This window comes from Scleropages formosus, chromosome 9, assembly GCF_900964775.1.
Source record: "Scleropages formosus chromosome 9, fSclFor1.1, whole genome shotgun sequence".
Lineage (NCBI taxonomy): Eukaryota > Metazoa > Chordata > Actinopteri > Osteoglossiformes > Osteoglossidae > Scleropages > Scleropages formosus.
The window spans coordinates 25,316,854-25,338,984 of NC_041814.1; the positions used below are offsets into that span (position 1 = coordinate 25,316,854).

At 44.2% G+C, this 22,131-nt stretch overlaps 1 protein-coding gene across 8 annotated transcripts in view; it reads left to right on the forward strand.

Moving 5' to 3' along the window:
* Positions 1-22,131, forward strand: part of unm_hu7910 (un-named hu7910) — a 53,717-nt gene that overhangs the window by 23,409 nt on the left and 8,177 nt on the right. For 3 of the 8 annotated variants that reach the window (XM_018744291.2, XM_029255196.1, XM_029255197.1), the window contains 19 exons: positions 464-514; positions 1,163-1,204; positions 1,335-1,373; positions 1,506-1,541; positions 1,647-1,688; positions 1,926-1,970; positions 3,236-3,274; positions 3,507-3,542; positions 3,753-3,788; positions 4,126-4,179; positions 4,438-4,470; positions 5,289-5,330; positions 6,050-6,091; positions 6,955-6,999; positions 14,877-14,918; positions 18,000-18,085; positions 18,202-18,288; positions 18,889-19,039; positions 21,375-21,511. In XM_018744291.2, coding sequence (XP_018599807.2) covers positions 464-514; positions 1,163-1,204; positions 1,335-1,373; positions 1,506-1,541; positions 1,647-1,688; positions 1,926-1,970; positions 3,236-3,274; positions 3,507-3,542; positions 3,753-3,788; positions 4,126-4,179; positions 4,438-4,470; positions 5,289-5,330; positions 6,050-6,091; positions 6,955-6,999; positions 14,877-14,918; positions 18,000-18,085; positions 18,202-18,288; positions 18,889-19,039; positions 21,375-21,511 — 1,085 coding nt within the window. The remainder of the gene's footprint in view (positions 1-463; positions 515-1,162; positions 1,205-1,334; positions 1,374-1,505; positions 1,542-1,646; positions 1,689-1,925; positions 1,971-3,235; positions 3,275-3,506; positions 3,543-3,752; positions 3,789-4,125; positions 4,180-4,437; positions 4,471-5,288; positions 5,331-6,049; positions 6,092-6,954; positions 7,000-14,876; positions 14,919-17,999; positions 18,086-18,201; positions 18,289-18,888; positions 19,040-21,374; positions 21,512-22,131) is intronic. The other 5 variants (XM_018744295.2, XM_018744293.2, XM_018744296.2 and 2 more) reach the window with 5 other exon arrangements.

Genomic DNA, 22,131 nt, shown 5'->3' on the forward strand with positions numbered 1-22,131 from the left:
ATGTAAACAGCTGATGCAATTGATAGTAATACAGGTGTGAATTTGTCTTAAATGGGCTTTGTCAGAACTATTAAACACTTGTGCAGGCTGGCAACTCAGGCTAATTATTAACTGACCATGCCAGATTAATTGGTTGTCCCATTAATTACCCTTGGCCATATAGAGATCAAGAGTCCTAGAAACAAAGTTATTGAAATAATTAATATATGTTAGTCAAGTGAACTGCTAATCTGTTTAACTAATTCACAGCTGATCATGATAAATTGAACCTTCATTCATATTTATGGGCCAAGAATTTAAACAGCAGGTCCCTTCTTGGGACTTGCACTGAAAACTGTGGCTCTCTAATCTGTGTCCTGAACTGCTGTGATTTCTGTTGCCCCCAAAAAAATACAACTAAAGTATAGCGGGTTGGTACAGGCTTGGTCCTGAGTCTGAATCATGTCCAATTTTCCTGGTACAGAACATCAGGAGGGCACCACCGAGCAGGAAGCACCTGTCAAAGAGGAAGCAGGTAAACTGCAATGTTTGCATACCTGGCTGCTTCCTGTGGGCTTGTTGGTAACGTCATGGCCAAGAGCCGCTTCATATTACAAATAAGGAATCTCCACATGTCAATAGCCCAATAAATACACAGCCCATGTCTTCTGTATTTATTGTTCTGTGTATCTGCTGTTCTGTATATTTATTGTTCTGCATTATCTGGCATACTGTTCTGTGTTGCACCATGGTCCCCGGAGAAACGACATTTCGTTCCACTGCATATGAGCTATATAGAGGAATGAAAATAAAAACCCACTTGAACTTGAATAGAATGAGAGAATTGGACAACTAACATGTTAATCACATTTTCTGGGTGTAGTGGTTAGAGTTGTCACCTTGCAGTTGAAAGGTTCCAGGTTCAAATTCTTACTCCTGCTGTTGTGCCCTTTAGCATGGCATTTACTCTGATCTGATGTATAAATGGGTAAAATCATTATAAGCAGCTTAATGCATAAATATAACATGGTAAGGTGGTATGGAGAAAGGGGTCTGAAAAATGAACAAATGTAAATGTAGGAGACATGAGCGGCTGACTTTAGCGCCGGTGGTTAGTAGTGATGGGTGTCAACACTCAGTCTGTTGGTGACCCTGGACTGACAGCTCCTTTACTCTGTGACAGAACCAGAACGAGAACCAGATGTGGATACTGAAGAGTTTGCAGGTATGACTTACATTATAATGTTTATCCTTTTTTCCCCAAAGCAGACAAAACTGATCTTTTACTGAACTACAAACTAAAGCACAAAGTCCTATGAACTATGAAAATCTCTCATGTCTTACTTTGTCTGCAGGTGAAGATGTCCCAGCTCTCGAGGACAGTGACATCCAAGGTTTTTTGCCTTTCTGTCATGTTTACTCCAACCTGGAGTTATGATTACACAGTTACATGAATGCACTTGAAAGAATTTATTTGAAATATCTGTCAGGGAAGTTCATTTCGTTCTCCTTGGTTCGCTTTCCAGAAACCACTGACGTCTCCGAGGGCACCGATGACGATGGTGAGGTTCATTCTCTCCTCTTGGATTCGTTTTAAAGGCCTTAAAAGTCGGAACAGTAGCACCCCCCCCCCCTAACATTTATTGTAATTTCGTTGCTTGTAACAGTCCATGGATCTCAGAGCACGGATGTGGAATCTGAAATCCAAGGTTTGTGCAACGACGGTTCATTGTAGACAGCTGGCTGAGCTCTCGTAGTCTCGTCTGTCCTCCAAGCTCTTGGTGTCGAACATCACGGTTGATCATCCCGCCATTTCTCATTGTGTTATCTGTCACGCCTTACCTTCCACGCTTTTGAACTAACACCTTCGATTCTGTCCTCACGTCACATGATCTTGGGTTTTGGTCCTGTTTCATTCACTCTTCTTCCTTTCTCTGTTGTTGTAGCCGCAGTTCCCCTTCCGGAGATACTGGACGAGGAGTTTGACTCAGGTACTTGATCCTGGTGTCCAATGGGCATGAGTGTGTGGCTTTAGACAAGTGTCACCTGCCTGATTCCTAAAAATAATGTTTCCCTCTGGCTTCCTGTTTGTAAAGCCTATTATAACTTCCCATATACGACTGGTAAGATTTTACACAAGAGTCCCATAGAACAGGTTATGAAGGGAATCAACAGCAGCTTGGCTGATTCAAGGAACAGCGCTAATGAAGGACCTGGTTTCAACTAGTAGATTTAATCCTTATTTAGGACAAACTTCTCAGTTGGGTTTCTGTGATCTGCTTTGCACTGCAGCTCCTGTTCCAGTGAAGAATGTTAATCTTAAAGAGGTTCATTAATCTCATTCGGCTCATTAGTGTCGCCTAATTTTGTGTTGCGGTTAGCTGAAGGGGATGGTTTTCTACAGCTGGTAAAACTGTGACCCTGCAGAAGTGTTTCTTGTTCCCCAGGGCATCAAACTTTCTGTCTAAGGCCTGGGTACATTTGCATTTATTCATTTAGCTGCCATTTTTCTCCAAAGCAACTTATAGTGTTAAGCTTCTTATCATTTATACAGCCAGGTAATTTTACTGGATCAACTTAGGGGAAATACAGGTGGTCCCTGATTTCCGATGGTTCGGCTTGCGATTTTTTTTCGACTTTACGACAGTGAGCTGGCGATAGACATTCAGTAGAAACCCTCCTTCGAATTTTTCCTGGGCAAGCGATACTGGGCAGCAACAGCAATCCGCATCTCCCATTCTGTCACACAGAGGTGTGTATTAAATGCATTTTCGACTTACAGTGGCTTTTGGGGAACGTAACTCTATCATAAATCAGGAACCACCTGTACCTTGCTCAAGGGTAATACAGCCAGAGGTGAAGTTTGAACCTGCAACCTTTTGGTCCAAAGGCAACAGCACCAACCACTACACTACCAGCTGCCCTGTAATTTACAGGTTTCTGATAGATGTCTATATTCAAAGGCAGACAGTAGGTGGCATAGTGGTTAGAGCTGCCACCTTGCGCTCAATGGTCCAAGGTTCAAATACCATCTCCTGCTGTAGTACCCTAGATGAATGTACTTACCCTCAACTGATACAGTAAAAATTAACCAGCTGCGTAAGTTGTTAAATCATTGTAAGTAGGTAGAATAGTGGACAAACACTCCAAGTAACTTTGGAGCAAAACATCCCCCAAATGAATAAAGAAGACAGTGTTGAAAAGGACTCAGTTTTCTTTCTTTTTAAATCTTTTCTTTTGTCTTTTCTGATTCTAGTTGACAGGCAGAGCGATGATACTGATGCTCATCCGTATGGTAAGTTTGGTCCTCAAGTTGACAGCCCAATCTCACATTTAGATACAGATTTTAATATCGAGAAGGCTCTTTCATTGTGTAGACACCTGTTTCATATAACTTTACTGTAGCTTTTTTAATACTTGCGTCTGTGGCTGTATTTTTTTCATAACCACATTTAATAATCAGCCGACGCGTTTGTCGTTCAACCACATTTATTAACATGCATATGTTTCTTTTGCATATTCTGAAGAGGACCACACAGACGATGTCATAGACACGCAAGGAGGTATGCTTTTAAACGTATTGCAGCATTCTTTGTTCTCTAGACATGTCTAGCTCAATATTAGAAATGTACAGGTTATTCAGGATGAGATACCTACATTATGTTCAACACATAGTCGTTCTGTGTGAAGACCTGAAGCTGGTATCCTGTAAATGGTGAGGAAGGAATGATGTGTAGGAATGGCATAGTGAAAGTGGATCTTGTCTGTTTCAGAAGTCATTGAGGAAGAGCAGCCTGTGGAAACAGAAGGTAGGTGTGAAAATGTTGAGCAGTTAGTCTTTCCACTGCTGCCCAGTGAATCAGTTTGCACGGTATGCTGAGCATCTGGGTTCAAGGCGGTAAAACTCCTTAAAAAAAAAAAAAATGGCAGGCAATCTTCATTTTGCAAAGCAATATCGTAAGCTGTCAAGATCTGCTCAAGGGTTAGAGTTTTCCAGGTGGTCGGTTGCTGTAAGAGAGGGTGTGGTAGGCTCAGTTGATCTTGACGGGAGCATGTCCCTCTGACGAAGGAGAGCGGGGCACATGGGACGGGAGTAGGTGGCAGTGACATGTGGCTCTCATCTGACTACCTCCTCCTGGTTCACAGCAGAGTCAGAAGAAGAGCAGGAGGCCTCCCACTCGGAGTCGGATGTGGAAACAGGTCTGAAATTCATAAATTCACCATTCACTGGCCGTGACTTCAGCAGAACACCCACACAGGAACTGATGTTGAACAGATAAAATATCTGTTCTTTTTATTTTTTTGTTCTTTTCTTAATTATACTATTCATATTCCCAGCACAAAATTGTTAGTTCAAACCCTCGTCTCCATATGTGCGGGGGTTTGTCTGAAGAGCCGACAGTTGTCGATTTGCCGTGGCCCTGTTTTAACAGCTTCTTTTTTTTATGTCTTCTACAGAGGCCGAAGCAGAATCAATATCGGAGTCCGAAGGTGAGGAGGCTTGTGCATCCTCAATACAACCATGTCGCATGGAATAGTACATTGGCTCCTTGTGTTAGAAACAGAAACAGTTAGGAATTTTCCCATTTGTGTATTTTCAGTTTCATTTTCTTACCTCTTTATAAAGTGTCTGTTGTGGTGCAAATGCAACCTGTGTTTACATGATCAGCAGATAGATGGCAGTAAAGAGCACTGAAACAGAATAGGTGTGTGGGACTACATTAATTCATCTCTTAGTCATTAACAAGCTGACAAATGCTGCAGGTGCTTATAGAAGCTGATTTAAAATGTTGATTGAATATGAGTATAGATTTTTAAAATATTTTTACTTTTCGGTATTTTTAATGGGTTTTAATTTTAATGTCATGCAACGATAATGAAAATATTAAAATAGTCAAGGTATTTGTGGGAGTCTTGCTTGAATGAATAAAATTAGTTGGGAGTTCTGCAGCTTGGGCCTTAACCAAGTAAGATAAAACTTTTCCATAAGTCTTATTATTCTTATTGGTCACACTGGAACCGATTAATTTATTTTAATGGATATGTTTCTGGGAAATTGGTTCAGTTCTCCTTGCACCATACGAAATGAGGATCCCTTATCTGTTGCGCTATGATGACTGAAGCAAAAGCCCTCCTATCTATTTTTTCCCTTCACTATTTTCTAGAATTTTCTAAGCATCTTTTGCCAGGAGCCAGAATGAAAAGCTAAATATTTATACAGTTGGTGATTTATGATGCATGTCTTGTAATTACTTCACAGCAGGATCCTTGTTAAACTCATTAAACTCACTATTACTGTTTTATTGTAGCAGATGAAGCTGCTAGAGAAGAACCACCAGAAGAGCTACCAGGTAAACACTGTTTCTACTCATTATTGTTTTGCATGTTTTCCCCTCAGTATTTGCCTATTATATGGCTGTTATAATATAGCATTATTTTATGCTATTTGTGCACAGAGAAGAAAAGATGGTGGGAAATTCCACTTCTTAAATTTTTTTGCCTGTTACACTTCTATACTGAGATACATCTTAAAGCTATTTGTCTCTGTCTGATGCATAAAGATGCATTGGCCATACAAGCTGAGATATTGAGAAATTCAGCCTTTCGTATATTTACATTGACATTATTCATTTAGCAGATACTTTTCTCCAAAGCGACGTACATCTCAAAGAAAATACAATTTGTGCATTACCTTAGGAGAAAGTGAGATATAGTTGCAGATGTGTGATTCTTAAGTACAGTTTGTTTCCTTCGCAATATGCACCGGTGTTCATCACACAAGTTCTTAATTAGCCGAAGTCGAAGTTGCAAAGTGACATATTCAAATTTAGCATCGGTGGTTAAAGTGTCGCGGTTGAAGGAAGTTGTTCACGTGATAGATATACACCACATAGAGCAGTTAGTTTGCAACTGAGCAGAGTCCTCTCCCCAAACGGTGTATAAAGTGCCTGAATGTGACACACGGTGAAGATCACTGCAGATACGCACCAGCAGCAGGAGCGTACCATGGCGTTGGCACGCGTGGCTTTTTTTGTGCTCGTCTTGCTAACTGGTCCATTTCTGCCTCCAGAGGAGGAACCGGCAGAGAAGCAGCCAGAGGTGGAGGCAGCAGGTAAATATGAACAGGAGTACTTCTGATTGGGTGTTGTTTGGGTTTTGCACTGTACCTCTTCCTGCATTTTACCTTGAATTGTCCTCCTTTTGTCTGTTCTGCCATGCACCGAGGAAGGTGGAGGGAAATGTAGTAACAGCATGGTGGTTATGAGCACGGTCCGGTAGCTTGGATGTTGCAGAAGGGACTTTGCTGTTAAATCCTTACTGTACAAGTAGGGTTCGAAAAGGTGCTGGTCAGATTCCCGTCTCTTTGATACCCTCACTGGATGAAGACAGTTTTTTAAAGCAGTTTATGAAAACACTCGTCTCAGTAAGCCCTCAGACACATTTCCTGCTACTTCCTGTCATGGTGTCTAATTCAACCACAACCAGAAGAAGTAAATCACAACCTAAATAGTATATTCCATACTACAAGTAGCTTATATCGCAAAAATAACAGGTGTTGTAGTGGTAAGAGTATCAGGTTTGAATCCCATCTTTTGGTGTAGTACCCATCACAAAGGTACCTACCTTGAGGTGACACCCAGTAAAAGTTACCCAGCTGTATAAATGGGTAAATCATTGTAAGCTTCTTAAAACTGTACATTGCTTTCGGTAAGAGCATTAGCTACATGGATAAATGTAATACTCTTCCATCAAAATATCGTTGTGTATCAACGCAAAAGTTGCTTTGCGACACTGAAAGGAGACATGCGGTAAAAGTACAGATTTCAATGTAAGATGTCTCTATGTTACACTGGTATGTTTTTTTTTTTTTTGAGCTTGTAAAACAGTAGCAGTGCGTTTAGTGTGTGAAATGTGTGTGTTTTGTGCGTCCTCATGGTGCGCCAGGCCTGCTAACTGAGAGTTTTTTTGGAACAGAGGAGCATGTGGAGCCAGAGGACCACCATCGAGAGGAAGCTGCAGGTAAACCTGTCGAGCTACTACGCCTTTCGGGGGGGACGGAGTCGGGGTTCAGAGTGTGCTTCCTGCAGTGCTTTAGCGTGTTTCTTTAGCGCTTTTCCTTAGCGCGTTTCCTTAGCGCGTGTCCTTAGCAGGATGGGATCGATACCAGTGGTTTTATTCCAATTCTTCTGGTGGCGCTTGAGCGCCGAAAGCAGAACTTTCACTTTCTGACCGGGCACCTGACGTCTGTTACAAAAGTCCGTGGTCGACAACAACGGCTGTCGTGCTTTGCTTTCTTGCCAAGCGCAGTTGCCATAAACGTTACTGCGGAAGAGGGCGAAGTAAGACAACCTGTCAACCGAAATGTGCCTTTGAACCTGTTCAGACTCTGGCCTTCAAACTTTGCCCTCGTAGTCCTCAAAATGTTGCTTTCGTGTGAGCTCAAAGCTGCATGCTTTTTACCCAGAATCCCCTGCGCCAGGTGCCGTTAGCAGAGTTGTGGTTTTTCTTGCCCTGTCTGGTGTTTGTCTGGCGTTGCGGTGCGGTTGACGTGGGCCTCGACCGCACACCGTCGTCTCCGCAGCCCTGCTCTGCTCTCGGAAGAGTCGCACGTAGCTGGAGCGTGTTTTGAGGAGCCTGCGAGGTGTGTAACGCATAGTGTCTGATTGTCGCCGTGTGCAGGTGCTGGGTTTCCCTTCATCGTTTACTCTGGCATTTCAATCGTTCTGTGAATATAGAAGAACTTCATATATGTGAACTATAAATGAAGAGTATTGTTTTAGTTCTGATTTACTTTTTACACAATTTGGTTGTGTTTTGGGGTTGAAACAAGCACACAAAGTAGTTATGAGCGCCTCCTTGTGGCACTCAGATTAAGTGCAAGTGTGTGTACGTTTTTTCCGTATTTTGTCAATTGCTGCAGCTCTCCCATCGCTCATTATTTGCAAGGTGATGTTTCAATGTGGTCAGTGTGCCTCAGGTGCGTTTGACAAAGCTTAACGTTGCTTTCGAGTATTTTCCCTCCGGTCCTTCCGAACCAACACTTTCTGAACACGCAAATCTGCATTCTCAGTTTTTACAGCGTGTGTGTCTGTGGCTCCTGGAAAACTGGAAAGGAAGTACAGAGCCCCGTTTATTGTGCAGTGCTGTGATTTATTATTGTTCAGCTCTCCGTACTTTTGTTTTTTTTCTTACGCGGTTGTGAATCACAGGGCGCTCCATTTGTGGAGTGGGGTTTTTTGCTGGAGCTCTTCCGTCATCTACAGCACTGTCACTGACACAAGTCACAGCTGCCCATCATATCGACCCACTCGCTATCGATAACCGCTTGTCCTCCGGAGGCACTGCGGTGGTGCTGCTTGAAGTCTTGAAATGGTACAAATATGAATATTTTAACAATGTCATAGTCTGAGCATCAAAACATGACTAGATGTAGAAATGTTAAGAGTCATAAAATGAAATTATAAATCCACAACCCGTTGCAGTAAAGACAATGCAGTGGTGTTTTCAAGAGACTGTAATTTCTGAAATGAACCAAAAAACAGTAGAAAATGAACTGCAGGTTGGCCCGCCCGCTATCACACTTTGAAATTTTAGTTCTTTCCATGGAATATGTTTCTACTTCAGTAAAAATCTTTTTTTTTTTTTTTTTTTTTTTTTTCAATGTTTGCAGTCGCTTTAGGGTTCTTTTTGTCACATTGAGAATCTTTCCTCCAACTGTGAAAACAGTGGAGGATGAGGTCCAGTGAGCCACTGCAGGCCCTGACCCTTTGACCTCTGACCCGGGGAGGTCATTCCAGAGCTGCCATTTTGCACGGGGCCGGAGGGTGGAAATGGCTGCCGACCATGCAGGGCGTCTACTGAGCATGCCCAGCTCCTGGCCCAGGGGCATTGTGGGTCCATTCTGAACCCCTCGCTTTAGCCCACACCTAAGTCCTTAATGTGACCCACATAAAGATAAAGACCTACATCTGTTTATTATAAATCATGTGCTTGTGATTATAGTTAAATGCAACATGTAGTTATTGAGCGTTTGTGCTGGACACCTCAAGTGTCAGTTCTAGCTAAGAACACTGGTCCTCATCTTATGGACACGACTGGGAGCAGCAGTCTGTCTGCAGATCACTCATTTTGGGAAATCCAAAGTTAATTCATCATCAGTAACAGTTTAGTGACACAAATGTCCCTCAATTGGGTTGTGGGTGAGGTTCTGTAAAAATCTCAGGTATCGCTGCAGTAAAAAATAAAAATACTTGGTATGTATTTTTTTTTATTAAATTCAGGCTACAAAAAAAAAAAAAAAAATTGCAGCACAGCGGGTAGAACTGGTGCCTCACAGCTTCTAGGCTGTGGTTTGGATGCGAGTTCGAACCCGGCTCAGCACGTGCGGAGTGTACGCGGGGTTCTCCCGCTTCTACCGCTTGTTAACGGAAATGGCAGCGATCGCAGTGAGTGGACTTCAGCTGAGCAGCACTTACTCTTACCATTAAAATTGCTACTAATTGGAAATTACTGGAAATAAAAATAGGTTTTTTTTTTCCCCCACAAACACTCATTTAGTGCTGACGGCTGACAGGTTCGCCCCATAAACACGTGCAACAATAGGCCAGAGCTGTAAACACTGTGGAACAGAGTTGAATTAAGGTGGCACCACTGTCCGACTGTGCGGGAGTGTTTTACTAGCATCTGTTGGCTTTGTGGTAAACGCGTGTTGTGCTTGCGCTGCTGAAAAAATAAATTTTTAAGTAAGTGGGGGGGAAATACTATTTAAAAATAAACTGGAAAAAGGTTTACATTTTAAAAAAAATTTGTAACTTATTGGTATCATGAGGACTTGGTGTGGTCAAGTACAACAGCATGGTCTCCTGGGGCTCGGTTTATAATGTTGTTTCTGTTGGGATCCCGCTGCCTTCGTGCTGTAGAGGAAATAAGATTATGGAGCGGTGAGATCGGCAGGATAATGGGCTTCTGTCTTTAGCTGAATCGGTGCGTCAAAGACCACGGTGAACCGTAGTCACCCTACAGGCTTTGGTTGGTAGTGGTCCAAACAGGGGTGTCTCATCACAGGAAGATTTGGGCTTTCCCCGTTGTTGAGGCATGTGCATGCGCGTACACACACACACACACACACACACACACACACACACACACAAAGTGTAGTGCCTCCCTCCATTGGGTTCCTTGCTTGTTGGTGCTGTGTGCTAACTGCTAACGCCACCCACTGCAGCCTGGTCCTCTAATTTAGCGTCTTCCCCTTGTTTTCCAGATACATAAAGCTTGAAATGCAGAGAATTGGGACACCATGAGGACCAGCCCAAATTACATTCCGGTGAAAGGGGAGCAACTGAGCTATTGGTTTTTTTTTTTCTTTTTTTTTTTTTTCCCCCTCCCTCCTTTTTCTCCTTCTTTGTCCCTTCCCCAACTAATGAGCAAAAAGAAACGGCAATGACAATTCCGGCAAGACACCGTGGTTCAAACACGACTTTTAAATTTTACATTTTTCTTTTAACGTCAGGTTAAGTCTCATTTTTTAATTCACTTTCGCTCACACACAAACATGCACACATTTCTGTAGGTTTTTCCTCTCATTTTTTTTTTTCTTCATACCATTTTTTATCCTGACAAATATGGGTCGCTTTCTGAAACCCTTCTGGGCAAAATATATATTTGTAACGTTCTGCTGTTACCGAAAGTGTGAAGCCCCGCCCTGTTACGTGTGTTTAGGTCTGATAGTGTTGTTTTTAGCAATACAGTGATGGTAGCAGTACCCTGCTTTCTCAGTATGGGGAGTGGCAGCCAAATGCATGTTTGTTGTCAGGTTATGGATTGCACGTTGTTGGACAGGTAGCTCGAGGGTGTTATGCAAATCTGGAGCAGTACATTTGCCCAACGAGCCATCTGCGGAGTGCAGTCCACGTGTACGGTATCTGTCACCATCCGCACTGCAGTGCTTTATGGATTGGTAACACCAGCAGCCCGGTGGCCCTTGGGCGCGGTACGAAAGTGAGCATTCTGCATCGCGCCGCCACTGACTGCAGGTCCTCCGTTGTTCCGCTCTTCTTTATTCTGGCGTACCTTCTCCCCACCAGGTATACCTGTGCTCACACCTGGAGGCGTAGTTATCGTAAGCAAGCAGGAACACGTCAGTGATCTGTCTCCCTGCGCACCATCACCGTTGTGCTAGGTTTGTGTGTGTGTGTGTGTGTGTGTGTGTGTGTGTGTGTGTGTGTGTGTTTTTCCTCGTCTCCAGTGTTAACGCGGTGTCATTTTATGCCATCATTTCAGGTGTCATAACCTGTGTGATTATGGCAGGAGTTGGACATTTGGAGGATTTTGAGTTCAGCGGGGTCTTTCTGGGGGTCTCATTTGGCCCCTCACACACATTCAAAGGTGTGGCCGAACTGAGAAGAAAGGCCTCAGCTAAATTAATAATAATAATAATAATAATAATAATAATAATAATAATAATATTTCTGATTGAGAGAATGTTGCAGAAAGGCTGAGCTCAGAGCCTTTGAAATACACCCATTCCTTGATTTACGATCACTCAAATTATGAATTTTCCCTCACACCCTCATTGAATTTCACATTCAAATCTGACTTACTATACAATTCAAATTTTAGCAAACTTTTTTAGTTGACGCCCCGCCCCCTGCAGCCCATCATTCACCTGTGTGTGGTACTGAATTGTGGGACCGAACTCCGTGTTCCTTCATAGTTCTCATGTTCCCTTTTGGACCATGGGGCCTTATCCTGTGTGTTGTGAATATTTGCTGTTCACGTGCAGACTAATCTTAGTCGTCTGTAGTGCTCATCACCTTCATGCCTCATTCTTTTCTTTAGCTAACTAGTTACCTTGATTATCCGTTATGTTAAGGAAAACATTTACTTTAACTTCACATTTGCATAAAACTTTTGATAAAATAGGAATAATCTCTTATTTGTGGTATTTTTGTCAAATATTCCTTTCTTTTTACCATAAATACACTAGACACATGAATACATGCCGTACATACATGCGTAGATATATATATGTATGTATGTATATACGGTATGAATATTAGTAATTTTTTAATAAAAGTTGTAGGGAATCTTGGTAACTACTCCAGTGAGATAATATTTTTTGTTGCGTTTAGATTTTCGGGTGATTTTTGACTGTTCTTGTGCACAAGTTGGAATTTCCCCATAAAAAAAAAATGCATTTGCCATTTAGATTTGTTTCTTTTCCCTATCAAATAGGTTTCTTGGAACAAATTAGGTTCACGACCGAGGAATGGGTGTATGTGAAAAAACATTTCTGCGCATAATGTGACAACAGTGTGAAATTGTGGCTTAACCATGTCTTTACTGTGGTTCTGTCTGTCGCTGATGTTGAGAATGAAGTTGTCTTTGTCGCCATTTTCGCTATGGGGGGGGTGCAGCACTGTAGATAAAGGGGTGTAAAATCGGCTGGGTTTACAGTGCGGGGATGAATTCATATAAGGTACAACAATCGGTTCTAATGAGTGCTGAGCTGGTTCTGAGCTGCCGGAATTCACTGCGGTAAAAGTCCATGAAGAGAGGAAAAAAAAAAACTGTGTGTTTTTAGGACATCCGTTTGCAGAAGATGACTCTTTCCTCTACGTAACCTGTAACACTATTTTTTATTCTCAGAAAGCTAATTTTATTTTTTCGAAGGTGGTGGTCCGTTTGCGTTACACAGTTAATGACTAAATAAAATTGTGGTTTGTTACAGATTTTTAACTTTTTTTTAATGAGATGTTTTGAATTTGACAGACTTCTGAAAAGCCATATGTGAAACAGGGAGCTCTTGCTGCTTCCAGCGAGATCTCGCTTCAGAGGGGTGTCGTCGTATCGCCAGCAATAATAACGCTAAGACAATCTTCAAGTGTTCGTTTTTTTTATTAGCACTTAGCTCTTGAGCTGAAGTTTACCCTGCAAACACACTTTTGACGTTTGCATTGTATTTTGCCGTGTTGGTTGAGAGGTTTAAATTATTGTGAATTTGCAATGTTGGGATTTTCAATGACTGTGACGGTTTTCTGTAAATCTGTTTTGAGGCTGCAAATAAAGATTTGGGACAAACTAATTTTTGTGCTCTTTTCTTTCTGCTAGGTGCACTGTCTCATGTTAAGAATGGTCATGTTGCAGATATTCAAAGATGAGAACGTTTTCCTTAGTTATTTTCTCTCGTGGAGCAAATGTGACCTGTTTACCCTCCAGGCCCCTAGATGGCAGTAAAGAGCATGGAAACCACCATAATTCAACTCGCCTCAAGCCTTTACAGCTCATGTCTGGTGTTTGAGTTCTGGTGATCAAAAACAAGAGTGCAGATGCTGCACACGTTTATGGGACGAATCAGCAGTTGCCGTTGAGGAGGAGTATGTCGAGATTGTTGGTTTTCATTCTTGGCCATTTTAAATTGGTTTTGATTTTAATGTAGCTTGAAATTTTTATTTAAAATTTTACATGTTCTAAAAATTATTTTTATATTTTTTATTATTATTTCAGAATGCATTTATTATAGCAGCGTTATTGAAGATCTTTACAAAACCGAACCCACAAGTAAATTAAACAAATGGAGTTATAGACTGACTTCTGGCCCCAGTTTAGTTTGTAAGATGAGGAGAAAATGTATTTCCACATCGAAGCAACCATGTTCCCAAGTTATAAACTGCATTCAGTGTGTAAAAGCGGTGCATTTTGTTGTCTTTCCTCGATCAGTGTGCAATAGTCAGGCACCCACTGCTGGAATTACGAGTGTAAAATCCATCACAGAAAGACCCTAAATGATCGGGGGGAGAGTTCTAGGCCCTTTCCCTGAGCAGGGATGTGCTACATTCAGGCCTCTGGTTCCTGGTCCAGTACCACTGCTCATGTAGAGAAGGAACAGCTGATGAGCAGCAGCAACACTGAGCATGAAGCTCGAACCCCGGTCCCATCCAGGCCAGCTGGAGCCAAGGCCTGGTTGCGGATCCTGCCGTCTGACCATGTTCCAGCAAAGTGCTGTTGGATACCATCCGTTGGATTGGAGGAGTACAGCTTCACTCCTGCATGACACATTGATTTGCATATCAAATGGGAGTTGAGGTGGAGCTTAGTATTCAAATCAGTAGTCCAGGGCAAACAAATGCACTGTAACCTTCAAGGACTGGAGCCATGTGTGCTTCCTCTCCGTTCCAGGTCCTCTCTTCTGGGAAGTGACATGGGTAAAAGGTTCAAAGATAGCCCACCCCTCACCCCCCTCCCATTAAGTTAGTGTGTGTTATCCTCTGAGGTGCACATCATAATCCATATCCACACTTGGATAGACATAAGATTGCACTGCCGGCATCCAGCTCTAAACTAATGGGACGCATCTGGGAATTTGCACTGGGAACACGGTGTATTTTGTAAAATCTATGTTTGCTGACGTGTCGCCATGTCCATTAGTCTGTGATTTTGCTGCCCTGTCTGCCTCTGACCGTATTACTCTAACTAGGATGTGGTAATACACATTCCTGTAATTGCTCTATCCTGTAAGTATAGTATTTATTTGAGGGAGCCTCCATCACGTCACACTCCTTGCCTGTTCAGATATACCTGACTATTAAAACTGTGTGTGTTACATTAGAGTGATGCAGAGCCTAATGGCTGGTTGGGTTCCATAATGATAACCAAGGGTGGTTTGATGCAGCGGGTTGCTTGCACGCAACGTTCAGTGTAATTTACTAGCACGATGCTGACGAAGCACTGCGGGAAGCCGTTGACATTGCCGGGCTCAGAGGGCAATTAGTGCCGAGCCACCCGGGAATGCGTTAACCACGTGGGTGGTGATGTCATCTTTATTGAATTCTGCTATCCTTGGGTGTCTCGTTTTTGAATGACGGGCGGGATTACAGTGTCTCTCTGTCTTACAGGAACTGCCGAGGCTCAGCAGGAGGAGAAATCCAAAGAAAAAGGTAAGTGCTGGTGCTTGGTGAGCTAATAACCCCAATGGACAGTCCTGGAATGGTCACTTGCAGTTCCTCTGACCACCAGAAGGGGGCAGTCGACGCCTCCTATTTAATATTCTGCTCGTTTAACCCTGAATGTTGCTGCCTTTGAAGAAGACAAACCTTCTGTTTTCTTGAATACTGAATTGGTTGTTTTTTTTTTTTTTTTTTGAGGTATGATGTGTCTCAGTTGCTGAACAGCCAGTGTATTTTTTCCTATTACTAATATTTTTGGAAGATACTTAATTTGGTCATCATAGACGGTCAGTTTTGTAAAAGGGACGTTAGTGTAAAATAGTTTGAGTGCATATAGGGGTTAAAACTGATGTGATACTCACATAACCCCAGACGCGTCTTCCATAAGTGCAGCCGCTCATACCAACAACCAGCACATCAGTTTGGATGTTGTGTGCTGTAGCCTATTATAATAACTTCTTATAAATACTGTAGATACACTGTAATCACACTTGGTTGGTAACGTTTGCTAACTATATGTACCTTAAGAGCACATTCTTGTAATGATAAATGCAGAACATTGAGGAAAAATGAAATAAGGCCTCAAAATAATAAGGGGGAGTAATTATTATAAAAGAATAACCTGCGCAGACACTATGATGCAGGACATTACACTGAAATTACTATGAATGGACATGATATAAGATGTAACTATAGGGTGTGTAATGAAGGAACGTATTCCCTCCAAATTGTTGAATAATTTAATTTGCATACATGCAGCTTTAAAATTTACATACAGTGGAGAGTTAAACGACTTTTCCCGGAATTAAATAAGGCACAATATAAGCGTATATGCAGTAGGCGGTCAACAAGAAGACCGAGCAAAGTGTGTCATTTTTCCTTGACCGAAAGCACTGCGACCACACACACACACACACACACTCCACATGGGAAGCGGAGCCCTGGAGTCTCCTATTTGACGTCCTTCTGAAATTTTCCGTTACTTTTGGGGCAGCAGGGGGCGCAGTGGTTAGAGCTGCCACTTTGTGCTCAACGGACCTGGGTTCAAATCTGCCCACCTGTTATAGTACCCTTAATTGAGGTTCTTACCCTGAACGGATACGGTAAAACTTTACCCTGTTGTATCAATGGGTAAACCAGTGTAAGTAGCTAAAGGCTGTAAGTCGCTTTCGAGAGAAGAATCCACTGACTAAACGAAAGGTAGATCTTTTGCTCTCCTGGACGCCGTGTTTGTGCCGTCTAAGGACCCTCTTCTCAAACCGGGCCGTACTGTAGGTGCAGTTGGAGTCCCGCCGGGTGAGTCAGTAAGGTTTCACACGGCACTGCATTTATACATTATTTTAATACAGCTTATTTAGTCATAATTCGCCAGTACTGTGAAACCGTTGTGTTTTACTGCATTTTTAACGTTTTGCTGTTTCTTTTCTCGAATCTTACATGGTGGGTCTGTCTTGTTCATCAACTCTGAGCTGGAATCGTGTCTGTAGTCACCCCATGTGTCCTCCAGCTCAGTGTCACACCTTGCTTTGTCTTTGTCTGGTAAGAACAGGGTGAAACGCACCTACCCTTTCGGCAGCAACATGTGTGCTTTGCGCATGAGCGCCACTTCCGGATCTTTCCGTTGCAGGCCAACGGTTCGATGGGGACTCGCCATCATACAACCAGATTTGTCATCCTTTGAACTCAAGAACATTTGTTTTGGATCTGCAATGAATCGCGCAGTTGTACCGTTATTACACTTAACGGTTGTTCTTTAACACTCAGGTCAGCGAAGGAACTGATTGGTCCAAATGATGTTTGTTGACTCTCTACAACCACGTAAATGGAGTCCCTCTGGAAAGTTCTGTCCTACACCTGTGTCTGAAAGGGTGTGTCCATCATCGCGGAACGACACAGAGGCCATGTTACCGTGAGCCCAAATAACGTAGCGGTGTGTCCCGGCGAGCCAACCACATGCTGCTTATTGGACGCTTGGAGATGTCGGTGCGTGTTTTAGTGGGTGGGACCACTGCTGTCTGTCCAATAGAGTGCACGTAGACACTGCTGCCACCTTGTGGGCATGTCGGGGCACTGCAGGACACAGTGCTGCCCCCTTGTGGGCATGTTGGGGCACTGTTAGGCCTTTCCTTTCATTTTAGTTGCAGTCAGAAGACGGGTTTTCGGTGGATTGGCCGCTATAAATCATCTGTAGTGTGTGTGCGCACGAGTGATGTGTGCGTGGCATCCCATCCAAGTTGTACCCTGTTAGCCTAGACTCTGGAGTACAGTGACCCTGCACTGGGAACAGCATATATGTATAATTTATATAAATATGCTTGTGTGTAGGGGGCGCAGCGGTGCAGCGGGTTTGACCGGGTCCTGCTCTCTAGTGGGTCTGGGGTTCGAGTCCCGCTTGGGGTGCCTTGCGACAGACTGGCGTCCCGTCCTGGGTGTGTCCCCTCCCCCCCTCCAGCCTTACGCTCAGTGTTGCCGGGTTAGGCTCCGGCTCCCCACGGCCCCGTATGGGACAAGCGGTTCAGACAGTGTGTGTGTGTGTCATATATAACTACAGGTCAGAACGACTTTATATAAAGTAGTTCTGACCTGATAGAAATCATGTTAAAATGAAATATTATATTTTTAGCCACAATTTTTAACCACATCATACATGCAAAGCATCATGCACAGCTCGTACAGCAATTACCGTACTTTTTTTCAAAATTGAAAGTTCCTGAAAGCATATTTAAAGATGCGATGCATTGGATTGTCCGGGTCGTTCCACTACCTGGTTGCCCGCGGTTCAGTCATGCGGACAGAAATACCATAGTGAATTCACTCCGTCGCCGTGTGCTCGACTTGTGTTTGTTGTGGATATTAAAAGAGGGAACGGACAGGGCAGGGCTATCTGGAGTCCCGTTGCGGAGGCCCCCATACACTCTGAGCTCGGCCCCCCACTCATGTTAAAGTCGCGTGTGTTGTGTCATTCGCCCGATTGCTGCCGGGACCCCCCCACCCCTCTTAGAGTCCCCACCTTCCTTCCTTTGTGTGACACATCGTGCTGCTGACATCAGCCCTCTTCTTCCTCGATTTCAGCCAAGAAGAAGAAGCCCAAACTGCTAAATAAATTCGATAAAACCATCAAAGCGGAGATCGACGCTGCGGAAAAGCTGCGCAAAAAGGTACGAGCGAAAGAAAGATGCCGCTTTGGGGGTTACGGTAAAGTAGTGGTGCCACCCCAGTGTGCCGATCGTTCGTTGTTAGCTTTTTATTTATATTGTTTTTATGTTTTTTTCAGGGAAAAGTTGAAGATGCCATGCGGGCCTTTGAAGCCCTGGTCGAGAAATACCCCGGGAGCCCCAGGTGCCGCTATGGGAAAGCACAGGTAAATGCCCTTCCATTGGACCTTAGAGGACGGGACCTCTGCGCACATTAAACCTCTGGTGAGGGGCGAGGTAAACCGTAGTAACATGAATGTCACACATCAAGGCTAATAGGACTTAAACTGTACTGCATGTTGGTACCTGAACGCCATCGTCAGTGAAAGCACACGTGGAGTGCAGTAAGAATTTTAAAAAGACAGGATAGTCTTAGTAAGTTCTTTACTGTATGTAAATGAGGGATGAGTATAAATTTACACCATCCCTGTAAATCAAATTGGACAAAGGTAGCAGATCAGTTAAGAATGATGGTAAGAATAATAATGATAATAATGATGATGATATAAAAGAATAGGGGCAGGAGGTGGCGTAGTGGTTAGTGGTGCTGTTTTCAAGCTTGAAGGATCCAGGTCCCTGTCGCACCTGCTGCAGTACCTTGATTGCGGTACTTACCCTGAACTGATACAGTAAACACTACTTAGCGGTGTGAACTGTATGTAGCTCAACGTTGTAAGTTGCTGAATGAGCTGATGTACATGTAAGTGCCGGAGCCCTGATGGAAGCGGCTGCCTTCTCTCTCATCCCCGTCCTCTTGTCGACGGCAGTCCGAGGACGACCTTGCCGAGAAGATGCGCAGCAACGACATTCTGCAGCGCGCCATCAACACCTACAGGGAGGCGGCAGAGCTGCCCGGGGCGCCGGCCGACCTGGTCAAGATCGCGTTGAAGAGGCGGGCGGAGAGACAGCAGTTCCTGGGTAATGACCTCATGACCTCCGCTGCTGCTGCAAATCAGTGCTGCCCTCAACAGGCAGATTCGTTTCTGGAACATTCCACAGGTTCCGGCAGGGGGGACACACCCAGGACAGGACGCCAGTCCATCACAATACACCACAAGCAGGACTCGAACCCCAGACCCACCGGAGCGCCACTGCGCCCCCTTACAGTTTATTCATACAAGTTTTATTAGTATCAATTAAAATTAACAGCAGGAGCCCTCAGAATTTAACAGAAGACATTTTCTCGCAAGTTCAGCCCTGTAATCGCTTACCACCTACTTGCTTAGTGTGTAATGGACCCTGTCTGGTCTTTCTCTTTCCACTGGAACCTCTCACAGCCTTTCTCGCAGTTTGAACGAGTTGAGCTCAGCTCCCGGAGCCGTGCGTTTCCCTGAGACGACGGGAAATTCTATTTAATGCGTAACGTGCCTGACGGTAATGATGTCTTAATGTCTTTGTCAAACTTTTGTCCTCTTGTAATTTTGTATTTTTGCCCCATTAGTTGTAAAGGCTGAGATTTTCTTACCGTAACACATTTGAGCCCCTCTGGCCTCACACACACACACACACACACACACACACACACACACACACACACACACACACACACGCCACTCCCTGTCTGACACAGACACGTTTCTGTTAATTCGGTCATTGGAAAAAGGCTCGACGTGCTGTATCAGCACCGGCAAAGTGCTGTCGCCGCAGGGGAGCGTTGGGGTCGGAACCCCACCAGGCGCCCCGCTTCCGCTGGAATTCATCGGCCTTCGTTGCCGTCGCTTCGGCCCGCGTCTCGATTCTGCTGAGCGTGCAAGCGGTGGTACCGCAGCGCGGGCCGGCCGAGATCTTTATCGGGCTGCTTCTCATCTGCGTGCTGCCGGGCTCTTTGTGGGAGGCCGGAATCCGAGCTGACAGGCCGCTCCGCCACATACCCTTTTTGTCTCTTCCACCTCCGGCTCTGCGGATCTCGGCAGAACAGGGTGAAAACGTGGTCATTCAGAGCAGTCCATCAGTGAGTAGCGCCTCTGCTCTCCAAGACCCCGCAGCTAAATCCTGGACTATCTGGTCCAAGTGGGGGGTATAAATATTCAAACGTCACATGATGTTTGGAGCTGTAGAAACAGACAGTCTGAAGCTGGAAACAGAACAGGGAGAGTAACAGGCTTCTGGAACCTTCCTTCATGCTCCATGGAGAACTTACTCGTTTGCTTTTTAATCACATGGCATAAACGTTTTTTTATAGCAATAGGTGTACAAACAAATATATGGCACATTAATTAGCCTTTGTTTAAGGCAACTTATAATGCATGATCTGTACACTAAACTGCTTTCAATTATTTTCTATTTAGCTATACAGCAGGGTAATTTTTACTGTATCAATACACTCAAAGTACCTTAGTCATGGGCACTGCAACAAGAGAAGAATTTGAACCCAGATCCTTCAAACTGCAAGGTGGCGTCCCTAACAGCTACACCGGCTGCCCCTTCGGTACAATCAGTACAGCTACCTTAAGTGTATTTTCTATTCGAGTCCCGCTTGGGGTGCCTTGCGATGGACTGGCGTCCCGTCCTGGGTGTGTCTCCTCCCCCTCCGGCCTTACGCCCTGTGTTGCCGGGTAGGCTCCGGTTCCCCGTGACCCCGTATGGGACAAGCGGTTCTGAAAATGTGTGTGTGTGTGTGTGTGTGTGTGTGTGTGTGTGTGTGTAATATTAATGTCAGTTTAGAAGTGTAGTTTAGTGTTATTTCCCAAGTACAGTCAAGTGCTGGAGGTTCAATCGAAAGAGCAACGGGGGCATAGTGGTTAGAGCTGTTGCCTTATAATGTGAAGGCTCTGGGTTTGAATCCCTGCTACTTCTGTGGTACCGCTGATCGAGGATCTGTTTCGGTATTGATGCAGTAAAAATTAGCCAGGTTAATAAATGGGTAAATCATTTTAAGCAGCTGAACATTGGCTTTGGAGGAAAGTGTCAGATACATAAAATAAGTACACATACACGCTGTCTGAAACCACTTGTCCCAAGCGGGATCGTGGCAAACTGGAGCCTAACCCAGCAACACAGGGCACACCGTTGGAGAGGGAGGGGACACACCCAGGATGGGATGCCAGTCCTTTGCAAACCCACCGCACCCATAATAAAAATAATAATAATAATAAACTATTATTATTATTAGCCTGTGGCTGAATAGAGAGTTTCAACAAGGCAGACCAGTGTTAAGAACAGTTTTATTTTCTCATTTTTCAGGTCAACTTCAGGATCCTGAGATTCTCTACTGACACAAAATGTTTGGTCTTCCTTGTCATTCCCATGAAAGGTCGGATGCGTAGTGCCCTGGCCACCCTGGAGAAACTGGTGCAGATCTTTCCAGAAGACACCTCCTTGAAAAATGACCTGGGAGTGGGGTACCTGCTCCTAGGCGACAACAAGAGCGCTAAGAAAGTGTACGAGAAGGTGTGAAGCTTGACTCTTCCCTTCTGTCCTCACACTCGCTCATGTCTGACTGCAGGGTCATATGGCTGAGGAGCTGGTAAAGCAGTGAACACCTCTGAATGTCCGTTACCATGACAGCAGCAAAACAGCATGTGGTTTTCATATTCTTCTGAACGGATTTCAGTATTCATCATAGTCTTCTTTTGCGAGACACTGCAACTGCAGGTTGCCCTGTTCTCAGCGGGGGGTCTCCCAAAATATCCAGTATCAGTCAAAAGCTTGAGTACAGTTCCTGGATATTAGTTTTTTTTTTTTTTTTTTGTTTTTTTTTTTATTTTGATTTATTTATTTACTTTTACATAATTGACATGTGATTGAGTTGTCATTCACATTCCTTCCAGGGCAGACAGTTTTTGCAAAACTTTGGAGTCATTATCCTGAAGATAGGGGGGCGCGGTGGCGCAGTGGGTTGGACTGGGTCCTGCTCTTCAGTGGGTTTGGGGTTCGAGTCCCGCTTGGGGTGCCTTGCGACGGACTGGCGTCCCGTCCTGGGTGTGTCCCCTCCCCCTCTGGCCTTACGCCGTGTGTTTCCGGGTAGGCTCCGGTTCCCCACGACCCCGTATGGGACGAGCGGTTCCAAA